At 47.7% G+C, this 15,655-nt stretch overlaps 2 protein-coding genes across 3 annotated transcripts in view; one reads left to right on the top strand and one right to left on the bottom strand.

The window, feature by feature from the left end:
- lrrc2 (leucine rich repeat containing 2) overlaps positions 1–4,912 on the top strand; it is a 12,609-nt gene extending 7,697 nt beyond the window's left edge. For both annotated transcript variants that reach the window (XM_029509674.1, XM_029509673.1), the window contains exons 5-11: positions 1,797–1,891; positions 1,962–2,118; positions 3,180–3,316; positions 3,393–3,538; positions 3,624–3,776; positions 3,929–4,098; positions 4,176–4,912. In XM_029509674.1, the coding sequence (XP_029365534.1) occupies positions 1,797–1,891; positions 1,962–2,118; positions 3,180–3,316; positions 3,393–3,538; positions 3,624–3,776; positions 3,929–4,098; positions 4,176–4,225 (908 nt within the window). In that variant the 3' untranslated portion in view covers positions 4,226–4,912. The remainder of the gene's footprint in view (positions 1–1,796; positions 1,892–1,961; positions 2,119–3,179; positions 3,317–3,392; positions 3,539–3,623; positions 3,777–3,928; positions 4,099–4,175) is intronic.
- A 381-nt stretch (positions 4,913–5,293) lies between these two features.
- Positions 5,294–15,547, bottom strand: mfsd14bb (major facilitator superfamily domain containing 14Bb). The gene is made up of 12 exons (XM_029509666.1): positions 14,895–15,547; positions 12,961–13,053; positions 11,988–12,050; positions 11,767–11,894; positions 10,605–10,719; positions 9,800–10,018; positions 9,584–9,697; positions 9,338–9,409; positions 9,078–9,190; positions 8,499–8,596; positions 8,271–8,413; positions 5,294–7,843 (listed from the first exon to the last, which is right to left on the bottom strand). The coding sequence occupies exons 1-12, from the start codon at positions 14,946–14,948 to the stop codon at positions 7,613–7,615; spliced, it is 1,443 nt and encodes a 480-aa protein (XP_029365526.1). The 5' UTR covers positions 14,949–15,547; the 3' UTR covers positions 5,294–7,612.
- Between the last annotated feature and the right edge of the window lie 108 nt (positions 15,548–15,655).

The following is a 15,655-nucleotide window of genomic DNA, read 5'->3' as shown; positions in this document are numbered from 1 at the left end:
GAGGGGACAGGTGGAGACAGGAGGGGATATTCGAGGACAGGAGGGGACAGGAAGAGACAGGAGTGGACAGGAGAGGACAGGAGAGGATAGGAGAGGACAGGAGGAGACAGGAGGGGACAGGAGGAGACAGGAGAGGATATGGGAGGACAGGAGGAGACAGGAGGGGACAGGAGGAGACAGGAGAGGATAGGAGAGGACAGGAGGAGACAGGAGGGGACAGGAGGAGACAGGAGAGGATAGGAGAGGGACAGGAGGAGACAGGAGGGGACAGGAGGAGACAGGAGAGGATAGGAGGAGACAGGAGAGGACAGGAGGAGACAGGAGGGGACAGGAGGAGACAGAAGAGGATAGGAGAGGACATGTGGAGACAGGAGGGGACAGGAGAGGACAGGAGAGGACAGGTGGGGACAGGTGGAGACAGGTGGGGACAGGAGAGGACAGAAGGGGACAGGTGGGGACAGGAGGGGACAGGTGGGGACAAGAGGGGACAGGAGAGGACAGGTGGGGACAGGTGGGGACAGGTGGAGACAGGAGAGGACAGAAGGGGACAGGAGGGGACAGGAGAGGACAGGAGAGGACAGGTGGGGAAAGGAGAGGACAGGTGGAGACAGGAGGGGACAGGTGGAGACAGGTGGGGACAGGTGGGGACAGGTGGAGACAGGAGAGGACAGAAGGGGACAGGAGGGGACAGGAGAGGACAGGAGAGGACAGGTGGGGACAGGAGAGGACAGGAGAGGACAGGAGAGGACAGCAGGAGACAGGTGGGGACAGGAGGGGACAGGAGGAGACAGGAGACGATAGGAGAGGACAGGAGGGGACAGGAGGAGACAGGAGGGGACAGGAGAGGATAGGAGGGGACAGGAGGGGACAGGAGGAGACAGGAGACTATAGGAGAGGACAGGAGGGGACAGGAGAGGACAGGAGGGGACAGGTGGGGACAGGAGGGGACAGGAGAGGACAGGAGGGGACAGGTGGGGACAGGAGAGGATAGGAGGGGACAGGTGGAGACAGGAGGGGATATTCGAGGACAGGAGGGGACAGGAAGAGACAGGAGTGGACAGGAGAGGACAGGAGAGGATAGGAGAGGACAGGAGGAGACAGGAGGGGACAGGAGGAGACAGGAGAGGATATGGGAGGACAGGAGGAGACAGGAGGGGACAGGAGGAGACAGGAGAGGATAGGAGAGGACAGGAGGAGACAGGAGGGGACAGGAGGAGACAGGAGAGGATAGGAGAGGACAGGAGGAGACAGGAGGGGACAGGAGGAGACAGGAGAGGATAGGAGGAGACAGGAGAGGACAGGAGGAGACAGGAGGGGACAGGAGGAGACAGAAGAGGATAGGAGAGGACATGTGGAGACAGGAGGGGACAGGAGAGGACAGGAGAGGACAGGTGGGGACAGGTGGAGACAGGTGGGGACAGGAGAGGACAGAAGGGGACAGGTGGGGACAGGAGGGGACAGGTGGGGACAGGAGGGGACAGGAGAGGACAGGTGGGGACAGGTGGGGACAGGTGGAGACAGGAGAGGACAGAAGGGGACAGGAGGGGACAGGAGAGGACAGGAGAGGACAGGTGGGGAAAGGAGAGGACAGGTGGAGACAGGAGGGGACAGGTGGAGACAGGTGGGGACAGGTGGGGACAGGTGGAGACAGGAGAGGACAGAAGGGGACAGGAGGGGACAGGAGAGGACAGGAGAGGACAGGTGGGGACAGGAGAGGACAGGAGAGGACAGGTGGAGACAGGTGACAGGAAACAGTTTGTTCTTTATTTGTTCATGTCTGCTTGATAACCTGTCAGAACCCGACCAGCAGCAGATCCAGGAAATCCAGCAGAATCAGGAGGAGCCGGATCAGGACAAACTGGTCTTCCAGCTGGAGGGTGATAATTGGACGGTGAGTGGACAGGTTAGGGGCGGAGTCACACTTTCACCTGTCAACACCTGCTGACACTGGATGTCTGCAGGACTTCCCCAAAGAGCTGCAGTGGATGACCTACCTGAGGGAGTGGCACGTGACCGGGACCAAGATCCACCATCTGCCGGACTACCTGGCCCGGTTCACCCAGCTCACCGTGCTGGAGATCCCCAAGAACGCCATCACCGAGCTGCCGCCGGAGATCGGTGAGCCAGAAGAGCAATCAGACCAGAAAGTCTGAAGTTCTGCTGCTGTTTCATGATGTTCCTCAGCAGGTCTGAAGTTCTGCTGCTGTTTCATGATGTTCCTCAGGTCTGGAGTTCTGCTGCTGTTTCATGATGTTCCTCAGCAGGTCTGAAGTTCTGCTGCTGTTTCATGATGTTCCTCAGCAGGTCTGAAGTTCTGCTGCTGTTTCATGATGTTCCTCAGGTCTGGAGTTCTGCTGCTGTTTCATGATGTTCCGCAGGTCTGAAGTTCTGCTGCTGTTTCATGATGTTCCTCAGGTCTGAAGTTCTGCTGCTGTTTCATGATGTTCCTCAGCAGGTCTGAAGTTCTGCTGCTGTTTCATGATGTTCCTCAGGTCTGAAGTTCTGCTGCTGTTTCATGATGTTCCTCGGCAGGTCTGAAGTTCTGCTGCTGTTTCATGATGTTCCTCAGGTCTGAAGTTCTGTTGGTGTTTCATGATGTTCCTCAGCAGGTCTGAAGTTCTGCTGCTGTTTCATGATGTTCCTCAGGTCTGAAGTTCTGCTGCTGTTTCATGATGTTCCTCAGGTCTGAAGTTCTGCTGCTGTTTCACGATGTTCCTCAGGTCTGAAGTTCTGCTGCTGTTTCATGATGTTCCTCAGGCCTGAAGTTCTGTTGGTGTTTCATGATGTTCCTCAGCAGGTCTGAAGTTCTGCTGCTGTTTCATGATGTTCCTCAGCAGGTCTGAAGTTCTGTTGGTGTTTCATGATGTTCCTCAGCAGGTCTGAAGTTCTGTTGGTGTTTCATGATGTTCCTCAGCAGGTCTGAAGTTCTGCTGCTGTTTCATGATGTTCCTCAGCAGGTCTGAAGTTCTGTTGGTGTTTCATGATGTTCCTCAGCAGGTCTGAAGTTCTGCTGCTGTTTCACGATGTTCCTCAGCAGGTCTGAAGTTCTGTTGGTGTTTCATGATGTTCCTCAGCAGGTCTGAAGTTCTGTTGGTGTTTCATGATGTTCCTCAGCAGGTCTGAAGTTCTGCTGCTGTTTCACGATGTTCCTCAGGTCTGAAGTTCTGCTGCTGTTTCAGGGAAACTGACGCAGCTGAAGCTGCTGAATGTGAGCTACAACCGTTTGACCTCCGTTCCTCCAGAACTGGGACTCTGTGAGGAGCTACAGAAACTGGAACTGACCGGGAACCACAACCTGATGGAGCTGCCGTTTGAGGTGACACACAAACACAATAGCAGGGAGGATGACGCCGTGCTGATGTCACAGTGATGACCTCACTTCCTGTCTGCAGCTGAGTGCGCTGAAGCAGCTGGTTCACCTGGACATCGCGGAGAACAGGTTTGTGTCGATCCCCATCTGCGCTCTGAGGATGGTCAGTCTGCAGCTTCTGGATCTGAGCAACAACCTCCTGACCGACCTGCCGCAGGACATGGACAGGTGATGTCCTGATGATGTCATCAGCACCTGAGCTGAGACCAGGAAGTATTTCATCAATGTTGTGGTGGTGTTGTTGTGTGTCCAGGTTGCAGCAGTTGGTCACTCTCTTCGTTCATAAGAACAGATTGTCGTACCTTCCTCACTGTCTCACCAACATCTCTTCACTCAGCATGATCGTCATCAGCGGCGACGAGCTCAACTGTGTCCCAACCAAACTGTGCAGCAACCCCGACATCAAGTAACACACAACAGACACACACCAGAGCCTGGACCATGACCCAGAACATCCCTTCAACAAATGTTCTTCAGTCTTTGATTCACATTTTACTGCTTGTCGTGTTTCTCTTGGACATTAAATCTGAAGACTTCCTCCTTCTTGTTTCCCTGCAGGTTCATTCGACTGTACGACAACCCAATGAGTTCAGAGAAGAAGAAAGAGGAAGAAGAGAAGAAGAAAGAGAAGAGCAAGAAGAAGAGGTGGAGAGATCAGAGAGAGGAGGTGAAGGACAGCAGAGAGAAGGAGTTCATGGAGGCGTACATCGACACGCTGAAAGACCGAGGTGATCGGCCGCTCAGGTCTGACTGACGCTGACACATTCACTGACAGTTCGCTGACATGCTGTTTGTCCCTCGTCAGACACCGTCCCCTTCTCCACCACCAAGGTCTCCATTTCCTGTCTGCTGTGACGAAGAGGAGGAAGAGGAGGAAGGTCGGCCTGAGAGTCTGACATGACTTCATTTAGCACGTTCTAAGAATAGAGAATCACAACTTTTCATTTAGGAGGTAAAATCACTGAATGTGGACGTTCAGAATCCAAAAATGATAAACTGCTTTTCAGTTAAAAAAAAAAGAAAAAAAAAATTTCTAAAACAAACTTGGAAATAAAATTCAAAGAATTTGTTGGAATGAAAAGATTTCAGCAATGAACTTTAATATTTGACCCTTCAGGTTTGACTGATGGCTGAAAATGAGTGCCTGATAAATTCCAGCTGAAGCTCCTGAATATTTTACTTTTATTTGACTTTATGGTTTGCGGGTTTTAAAAACAAATTTTCTTTCTTTCATTCCAAAATCAGATTTCCAAAATCTCATTAAAGCTTCATCACGTTGTCACCGTCGGTCCCATTTCACTTTAGTTTCATACTTTTCATTGATCTTTGTGACGATGGATCAAACTCTGGTCAGTTCAAGTTGAACATTTTCGGTTTGATTTCTGGATAAACTGGATTTATTGTTTTGAAGTGGAGAATTGTGACCAAAGAGCTAAAAGCTGGAAAGAGTTCATCTGTTTGATTCATATATTTAAAGTGTGATTTGATATTTTCTGTTTTAATATGTATTTATTAGACATTTCCTGATGTTGATTTTCAACTTAAAAAAAAAAAAAAAATAGAATAAACATCTCTATAAAAAGTAAAAAAACTGAATTCTGTTTTTATTGTTCTCAAAAATGTTCCCTGATCATTTCCAGATTTGGCCCCATCAGAGAATATAAATATATAAATATATAATAGATAGCTATTTCATAGAATTAATTTTAATTGATTTTGTGATGTTTTAACAGTGAAGAGTGAATGTTTTTTTTTCCAGTTTTAATAAATTGTGTTTAATTGTGTCTGATTTTTAAATTTAAATCAAACAAAATTAGTTTTTGTCCAAAATGTCTCAAGTTGTTAAAGTCCCATAAAAAATTAACTATCACCGAATAAAAACGTCAAAAACAGACTAATGAAAACAAAAAGTGAGTCTGAATGTCAAAGTACATATATTTTTCTTTATTATCATTATTATCATAGATATTATTCAAAATTAAGTTCTTAATAAAATCAAAGAAAGCAGATGCACAACACGGCTCTGATATAAAAACAGATATGAAGATGGAGAATGATTCGAGGCACGTTCAGAGAAATTAAAGTGCAGCAGATGTTCTGCATCATGAACAGACGTGTTCTCTCATTCCTCATCATGAGCTAAAAGAAGAGACGACGTAGAAAAAGTTTCAGTAACACGGCTGGCGGCTGTTCTGAAGCCTGATGTGTTCAAGTCCTGCGGGAAAGTTCAACTTTTCAAAGCCCAACGCGTTTGACAGAACACCTTTAATAAGAAACATGAAGATGTTTTAATAAGTTAGGTCGATGTGATTTAAGCCTTCAGCACCAGAAAGCTCCGGGTAGACAGCTGACAGAGAACGAGTTAACTTAGTGACGTCTATCTACAGCTGCTAGAAATATTAAAGGACTCGGATTAGACACGAAGAGGGACATGAACGCATCATCTGATCAGGACAGACCAGAGAGAGAACACGGAGGGTTCAGGGACACTCTGGGACATTCTTGGACATTTCTGCAGGACTTCAGACTATATAAAAATATACTGCAGGTCCATCAGAGAAAACAAACAAACAAAACACAGAATTAGAGATCGAGTCTCGTCTGTCTCCGGCTGCTTTAAAGGACAAAACTGCTGTAACATGATTGTGCTTCATGAAACTACACACCATCATCTTCCTCCTCTTCATCGGGACACTCAGGTGATTCAGCAGCTGCAACTATTGCAACGCTGCGTTCAGGTGACATCAGTGAAAAACAGAAACACACCTGAATGTGGACTGAGTGCACCTAAATGCACCACGCGTCCAATTCACACTGATCTGAACTGAGTGGAATCATAAGTACCAGAAACAGTGATTTAACTCAGACCTGGTCCTGCAGAGACAAACCTCACGCTGCGTTAGTTTTTGGAATGTGACGGTTCAACGTCTCAAGCGAAACAAACGAAGGCAGAACAAAGGAAAGCGTGGCACCGTTTGGTTCTTCCACCTGCTGACGAACATCAGACCTTCAGGTCTGGACCACAAACATCACCGACATCAGTAACTCAGAGCGCTTCATGTACACGACCTGGAGCAGGCGGGTGGGGAGCACTTACAGACCAAACTGACACATTTAGACACAAGAAGAAGAGCAGAGGCGTCCACTGTACGGAGGCTCAGAGGGGCCAAAGATGTAAGTCTGTTTTCAGCTTGAAAACAGTTTATAAAATGGCTGCCGTTTTCTGTGAGGCGGTTAAAAATGTTCATCAGGACGATAAACCGAGTTCAAAACTCAAAGTGACAGACAAGAAGCCAAAACAGTTAAAATCCAGAGACCGGATCATCACTGAGAAGATCTGAGCCCAGGTCAGCTCATCCGGACTCTGGAGATCCTGTTTGGGGTTCTCAGCCTCCAAACACCTGAAACTCAAACTCTCCACATGAATTCTAAAAATCATGACGCCCAGCCGGAGAGTACGATGATGTCACAGGCAGAACTTGCAGCTGTTGTCATAGTAACCGTCACCCGTAAGAACCCAAAAAGTAAACGGTTGTTTTGTTAACACAAAAATCTGAAATAAAAAAAAAAAAAAAAACAAAACACCTGCAGGTTGGAGCCACGCTGCCCTCAGCAGGTGACCACTTCCTGTTGTGTGACATCATCATCGTCCTTACAGCTCCACTTCCTGAAGAATAGTCTCAGTCTGAGCTGTGAAGCCTACTGAACACACCTCCACCTACAGTGTGACCTCCTGACCTCTGCAGCCCAGACAGGTGACAGACTGACGGCTCTGACATGTGAGGCGTGATTCCACAAAGTGCTCAGATCCCAATCAAAGCTGAAAACGCAGCTTTGCCTGGTGCAAAGAACTCTTTCTGTGATGATCCAAGCTGCTAAAAGACTATTAAAATTGCAAATGTTCATGATGCTGCATCAACAACCCTGTTCTGGTTCTGAGTATTCAGGTCTAGACCAGGACCTGGAGGACCCGATTCAAAGCACAGCAACAAAGCAGCTCCTTTAAAATATATATGTATAAAAAAAACTAACCGGTTAAATTTGATTCTGAGCAGCTAAATGAGAATTCATCACTCCACTCAGAACCATCAGTCCGTCAGTCACCTGATCACAACAGTCAGGATGGGAGGACATAAAAAAATAAAATAAAATACAAGCTGGAGTTGGTTTATTCTGAAAAGGGGCGGGGCTTGCAGAGTTGCACTCAGGTCTCAGCGCTGTGATTGGAGGGTGCAAAGTCAGTCACATGCTGCTGTCCTGTAAGAGCGGCTCGATGTCCTCTGCGTCACTGGTGGGTGTGGCCAGAGGGTTGGCGCTCTGAGCGTGTGTGGTGGGGTTGCTGCTCGACTTGCGAGCGGAGCAGGTCTTGACGTCAGCCAGTTGGTGGCGGTCTGGGATGAAGATGGCGACGAAAAGAGCGAATAAGACAGCGCACGCTCCGAACAGGAAGGGAGGGCCGGGGATGACGGATTTCTACAGACACACAGGAAACAGACTTTTACTTTGAAAACTGGATTCAATGATTCAAAGAGAGAGAAATAAAGACATATGTAGGTGAGATCCAGAAATAGAGTGAGAGATGTAAATAAAAATATGTAAAGATATTAAATTCATCTTTGTTGTTCAGACTTGTGTTTGATTTCTGTGATTCTGATTGACAGATCATGAGTTTATTAGAGTCTGAACTTGAAGAACCAATCAGCACAGCCACTTTGTTTCTGTGATGTCAGAGCGCCCCCTGCTGGGCCAATAGACCAACTACTACAGACAGCTGAAGTTTAAATATTCCACCTTTTCTACCCGATAACCAGCGACTGTGTTTGTGAGCGTTGCGACAGACGGACATGATTTCTGCCCTGTCTTCAGTCCTCTCTGTCACTGGTGAAGCGTCTTTGTGTACCTCTGTGTTCTGTGTGGTTCTTCCTGCCATCGGCCCCAGATCGTTCAGTTCCACGTTGAAGAGGAAGAAGATGAATCCGTAGAGAGCTGGACCCAGACCGTTACAGAGGCCTCTAATCCCAGTGATCATCCCCTGAACCACACCTGAACAGAGACAGACAGCCAGTTACACAGCCCCGCCCCTTCTGTGCAGGCCCCACCCCCCAGACTGACAGACAGGTGGACTCACCTTGCTGGTCAGGTGACGCGCTGTGTGACACCAGAGCAGAGACTGCTGGGAAAGTGATGGAGGACATGGCTGCTACAGTTCCTGCTGCCCACATCATCCTGAGGAGGACAGACAAAGTGAGTCTGCAGCCAACAAGCTTCCACAAACTCATGACCAACCAACGCACAGTGAACTGGTCCTTATTTTCTAAATCAGAAAAATACAGGACTGATCCCAGAGCAGCTGACAGACAGGCCTCTGAACGGCTGTGACATCAAGCTCCATCAAAGTCAGACTGATCCAGATAACTTGGTTCATCAGTTTATCACTGAAGTCAGTTTCACACACGACTAATTGAACGAGAGGAGAAATAACAAATATGATGTTTGGAAGCATATAATTCTTTTCTCTTCTAAATATCCGTCATATTCCTGATGTGTAGCATATTATCAACATGAGCTATGAATTAGTTTCAGCCTCTGTGTGTTAGGCTGTTCATTATTTATATGCATTTCTTCATAAATTGAATCATTAATGTGAAAATAATCTAAAAACATCTCAAATGTGCAGATTTCAGGTGGCGTCGGTCATCATACTCACCAAGGCTCGGAGCCGAAGCCGTACCAGGCCAGCTGGAAGAGCTGGAAGCCCAGACCCAGAAGAACCGTGTTCTTGTTCCCGATAGTCCTCATTAACAGACTGAGGAGGAGAGTCTGACGGAGACAGACAACGAAGATGATGATGAAGAGCAGCAAGAACAACACAACCTGTATGTCACATCTGATGAGCAGCAGGACTCAACACACTGATTTCTCCCCAACATCAAACAACACACATTTTCATCCAGGTGAGTTCTGTACCTGAGCCACGATGGAGAGGATTCCCACCATGGCGATGAAGGCAGCGATGGCTGCAGGAGAGAACTCGATAACCTGAGGCACAAACAAACACAGCAGGTGAATGATGACAACAAACAGCACAAAACAACACAGCTGAGAAAGTTTTTGGGTGATAAAACCAAAAATATATCTACTCACAAATCAACCCTTCAAGATAAAAGACTGGAGAAGTTAAAATGCAGACCAGGACAGGTGTGTGTGTGTTACCTGCTTCAGGTAGAGGAAGAAGCTGGAGTATTGTCCGGCCTCAGGCAGGTAGGACAGAAACACTGTGACACAGATCAGCAGCACTGTGGGGTCTTTGCCAACACGACGCAGAGACTGGACACACAACAGCATCAAGGTCAGTGCAACTTCTATCATGTCATCACTGTGTAACCTCTGACCCATGACCCCACATCCTGTTTTAGTCCCTGAACTCACAGCGAAGGGGTCGGCCTGCTCCCAGGAGATGGGGAAGCCCCAGGATGTCAGCCTCATCTTGTCCGGCAGAGATTCAGGGACAACAAAGAAGACAAACGCGATGTCGGCCACCGCAATCACTGTGGCAACCAATACCACCAGGCTGTCGTCGTATCGGTTTGACAAGTAGGCCCCGATGGCCGGGCTCGTCACCAAGCTGGCAGCAAAGGTCGCAGAGACCTGAGGGGATACGAAAGACGCAGAGTGAGAGAAGGCGGGTGGGCGGGACCGGAATGATGCAGACTGACGATATCATCAGGACTTTCCTCCATCAGTCACACTCTAACAGCAGAACCAGCCACCATCTTCTTCCTTGTGTCTACTTTACCCATAATGCAACTTGACTACAGAGAGTCGGGTGTTCATGATGTCTTTACTTCCTGTTGTCTTCAGATCTGATGATCAGGTGATTTTAACAACCAAATTATTTCTGACTAAAATCCTTCATCTGCTTCAAATGCAGAACTGAAAACCACCATCGTCATGTAGAATGTGTAACTGAGCAGCAGTTCCAGGTCATAACGGTATAAACCTGTCGACCTGATCTCCATCAGCCGCTGAGGTTCAACATGAACCACAGAGACAACTCAGACAGCTTCCTGTGACCTGATTCACTGAAGATCTGTAACGGCTCTCAGACCTCCATCATACTCCACAGCTCTGTGACAGGAAGTTCACGGTCTGCAGAGCGGCTCCACATGGTGACAGAAGATGGAGGCGGAACCAGAGCTGTGCAGCTCAGAGGACACTGATGGATCTGACTCACCAGGCCGTAGGCCGTGCTCCGCTCGTGCTCCTCTGTGATGTCAGCGACGTAGGCGAAGATGACCGAGAAGGTCACGGCGAAGATCCCTGAGACGGAGATCAGAGCGAAATACCACCTGCAGACAGACAGGAAACACCTGATCAGACTTCCTGTGCCCTGGACTCTGTGGTTCTGGTCCAAAGTTCAGCTGCTGCCTCAGGATAGCTGATCACAGATTGTTATGACGACGATTAGATTCATCTGAACTGGACCGAAGCTCAGAGCAAGGGGCCAAGTCCAGCAGTGTGCAGCAGTGATGTGTTCATAACTGTGGAAGCAGCAGAACATTCATTAAATAACAGATGATTAACTTTGTTTAAATTGGGCTTTTGCTGGTACCGATAAAAAAGCTGTTAAAGAACCAGATCAGTAACGTGGTAGATATTTGTGTCATGCCGAGTGAAAATTAGAAAGACCTTTGTTGATATTTGACCTTTGTGGCATAAAATATAATCACTTGATAGCTTCATTGTCCCGTGAAACATTTGATCTGCTCGTTAATGTTGACTCAAAGCTTTAGACATCAAAAGTGTTTTTATGTCACTTAAATGTCACATTTATAAGACAAAAGTCCAGTAAGGGTCTTGATTCACGTGTTCCTCTGAACTGGGAGATTAAACAAATCTAACTTGGTGATTTGGCTGTGGGGGGGCAGACCGTGATGTGAACCATGTGACTGGTCTTAGGCTGCTGTCAGCTGATCCTCTGTGGTTCAGTCTGCAGCAGCAGAGATGTTTCCTGGAGCTGATCTGGCTATCGAGTGTGTCTACCTCCATCTCTGCTCATGTTTTCACGGCAGACTTCTTAGAAACACACACGGCACCTGCAGCGTGGTGTTCGAGGGCTTCAGGAAAGGGCTGCGTGTTTTCAGAGCAGACTCACATGAACAACATGTGACCCGTCCAGGGTTAGGGATCCAGACTGCTGCAGACACCCCTCCCCCCAGAGCCGCAGCTGACTGCCAGTTACATTACTGACTTATTCTTTTCTCTATCAAACACTGAAAATGTTCATCCGTTTGCAGAGTGACGCCTTCACACAGAATAAAACCCAAAAATAGTACGTTTAGAAATGAAATGATTGATGTACAAGCTGCACATCAACTGCACACACACAGTCTCACCAGGGGCTGATCCTCATGAAGGGGATGGGGGCGCAGGTGAAGAAGACTGTCATGAGGAGGAAGGACTTCCTGCCCCAGATGTCTGACAGGGCACCAATCAGAGGAGCCGATAGGAAGGACAGAAAGCCCTGCGCGCACACACACACACACACACACACACGTCAGTTTGCTTGTTGTTTGTTGTTGTGTCAGTTTCAGGAAAAGGTCTAGACCAATCTCACCTTCACACCATGAACCAGGCCGTTGATCAGGAAGGTGTGCTGAGGAAACGTCTCATGGAGGACCTGCAACCACAGCAAAGGGAAGAAGACAACTTTGTTTAAAACACCCACACTGAGTCTACAAGACAGGGCAGGTGGGGACAGGTGGGGACAGGTGGGGACAGGTGGGGAAAATCAGGCAGCGTTTTCAGTTTCATTATGATCCAAAATCAAACCGTCTGTCTGTGATCTTTCACACTTTCATTTCCACATAAGCCCCTTCCTTCTGCAATAAAATCAGAACGCAGCATCTCCTCAGTGCCAACTTAAGAGTCTTTTTCTATGATATGTCGTCTGTATCACTTTTATTGCTGTTACTGTGTGTGTTTTATCTGCTCTGTAGTTATACTGGCTTACCGTTTGCCTTCCCTCAGTGACTTTACCTTTTTACTGTCTTTCATTTATTTGCTAAGCTCATTTAGTAAGAAAACTTAGAGGCATTATACAAATATAGGTTATATTTATTACAAATAAGTCAAATAATTCACACTTCTTTTTTTATTTAAATTCAATTTACTTACATTACTGCTTAAATATGTTGTTTTGATTTTCTTTGAGTAAGACAACAGGTTTCATATTTGCTAATGATTAACTATTGAATGTTAATGTGATCAACAAGTAGCAGCCTTAGGCCTCAATGTGTTAGCGTATCTTTGCAGAGGAAGTGATGGTTCCCTGAAATGGTCGACTAATATTCTCTGCTGTATTCAGACACAATCTGCTACGTGTCCATGGGAAAGAATATCTGCTGTGGAAAATTCTCCTATTAATTACTGATTCACTGTGGTGAACTCTGTTCAGAGTCAAAAGAGAATCCATAACAATCTACAAGACAAACCTATTACGTTTCAGGATCTTTCCAGTAGCCTGATTGGTCAGTTCTAAGGTAGTTGACCATCACACACCCAGTGTGTATGTTTGTGCGTTTACTCACGGCCAGCATGGGTGTGGTCAGCAGCCCCCAGGCGAAGAACTCCAGGAAGATCACCACCACGGCGTGGGACACTCTGGCTCGGCCTCGGCCGGGCTGCATCGGGAAAAAAGGCAAAAACATAATCACCTGATGGCACGCCCTCACTTCCTGTACAGTCCGACTAGACTGATGACTTCTGCTAGTCTCTGCCAGCAGTCTGTCCACATATGACCACTGTACAGCGACATTAGGGATCTGACCTTTGACCTCTCCACTCTTTGCATTTAAAACGCACTGATAAGAGTCAGAAATGAAGTCAATCTTTTTAGAGCCACATCATTCTTTTTGAGAATTTTTGCTGTGACCAACTTTCCCAAATCCAGACTCATCTGATTCTGTCTGATCAGTTCAGACTCTGAATGTTTCCTTCTTTTCCAAAGAAGAGTTCCTCTCGTGTTTGGTCGTTCTAGAGCTGATCTGAAGTTTCTATCTTTATCTGATCAGCAGTTCTGCTCATTCTTTGGAGCAGTAATGATGAACAATCAGCCCCAAAGCCTCTAATGCTCTAAAAATCTTGTGTCACCTTTGTGCTACTTGAAATTTGAAATCCCTGAAAGTTCTTCATCACAGAAACCAAATATGTTTGCTTTGCACTCAGTTTCTCTACTCTTTGGACTTCATTTATGTTTATTTAATTATGGTAAATGAAGCATCATCTGGGAAAGACAAGACACTTAAATGCTGCTGAGAATTTAATTGATAAATAGCTGACTGTGAGGTTAATGAGACTCTGGGTGTGCCAGGAAGCAAGATAGATAATTGTTATCAATCTGTGAACAGTAAAAAACAGAAGAAGCTATAACAGGGAATGTCTGAATGGGGAGTTTCCTCCAGTCATTAAATAGACAGAAGCACTACATAGTGATTGACTTTGTCCCTGAGACGTGCTCCTGAAAATGGGACAATACTGAAGAAGTTCAAATGTTTTCTAAACCGAGAATCATTTCTGTGTTATGCATTTTCCATTTGATGGGCTTTCTTTTGTTACCTCTGTGCTGAGATGGACAGAGAGGATCGTGGGTGGTAGATATGCAGAGGAGCTGCGCGATTTTTACAAGAAATGCATTATTTTATATGAATGTCAAGCAAAAGGAATGTGGAGCTGGACTGAGTGGCGGGAAGTGTTATCCAGATTTGACAGTGGATTAAAGATGTGACTACGTCTGAAGTCCGTCAGTCATTTGCTCGTTGTCTCCACTGAGAGTCATAATCCATATTAGTGACTTTACAGACTGGTGTGAGACAGCAGGGTTCAGGTTAGTGAAGATTACATGTTCCTGGACAGTCAACACACAGCTGCTATTTATCACCTTTTCCCTGAAGTCAGTCTGACTTTACTGGTTTGTAATGAGATTATTTAACATGCCCACTGATCATTTCTGGATTTCATGCAAATGAGAAGCTGATAAAACATGATAGAATTAATTCTACAAAATTAAGCTAAACCTAAAAGGATCAGCTGATTTAACAGAAACAAACTGTCACTTCTCATTTCTGCAGCTGCTTTTATTCTGATGCGATTCATTGTTGGTTGGGAGCTTTGGGGACTTCAATCCTGAGTCAATAAATCAGCTCTTTTGTTTTCTGTGGAGCTTTTTGGATCGTCTTGTTGCTGAACTGGTATTTAAAGTTTCAGGTAACATCTGCCAACCAAACAGCTGATCTGAAGCTGCAGCTTGTTGTTGATAAGTAAACGAGCTAACTGCTAATTAGCTTCGAACGGAAGCGTTTAGCTGTGTTAGCCAACCGTCAATCACCGGATAACGAGGCCAAACAACCGGGCCCACCGTGTCCGGGCCGACGGCAGCTAACTGCCCCCTCTCCGTTAAAAGGACGCTTCCCCGGAGGAGCAACATTAGCCGGCGGTGCTAGCGGAGCTATCTGTCCGCTCTTACCGGGCTCCGGACCATCACGTCGCCGGCCTCGGTGGCTGTTTTCTCCCGGCTCATCTCACATCTTGCCGCGTCGATTTTCACCTCGAGTCCGCGCTGGCCAGCACCCTCCCGGGTGTTCTCCGTCTCTTCCAGGGTGTCCCTCGGTGTGGATTAGCTCTGCCTCTCTGCTGCGCTATCATGGACTCCAGCTGTGCTCGGTCGGACCACCGGAACGGAGAACCGTGGCGGGGCTTCGTCTCCAGCCCGACCTCCGCCGCTCCGGGTGAGGTGTGAATTTCTGACGTTGGTTTTTATTATCAAAACGTCTCGGGTGAGCGGCGCCGTGACGTCATGTCCCCCGGTGATAGCCTAAAATGGGGCCGAGCACCGCCCCGGTGGGCCGTACCAGCTGAGCGGATGGAGCGCACCCCCCCTTCCGGCCGGTCTCAGATCAGCCTGTCCTTCCGCAGGAGGCTCCGTCTGTCGGACGGACTGACTCCGGATCAGCACCGGGCGGTAACGGCCGCTCAGCGGGACTCTGGCCGCACTACAACTCGGGGGGAGGGGGGTGTTATCAACTCGGCGGCAGAGGTTCAGGCCTCGACGCTGGACAAAAGGACCAACGCGGCCCGGCTTCCTGCGGCCGAGCTGCGGCGGCTCCGCCCGGGGGAAAACGGCTCAACGCGCCGGGGCACTATATGGCAGGAAGAGCTCCGCTGCGGGCTGTCCCGCCAACATTCTAACGGATCACTATTTAGCAAGAGGCAGAAAGGCGGGACTCG

This window comes from Echeneis naucrates, chromosome 9 (genome assembly GCF_900963305.1).
Source record: "Echeneis naucrates chromosome 9, fEcheNa1.1, whole genome shotgun sequence".
NCBI lineage: Eukaryota > Metazoa > Chordata > Actinopteri > Carangiformes > Echeneidae > Echeneis > Echeneis naucrates.
Note: the sequence above shows the minus strand (reverse complement) of the source record. Positions and strands in the feature narration are given on the sequence as shown.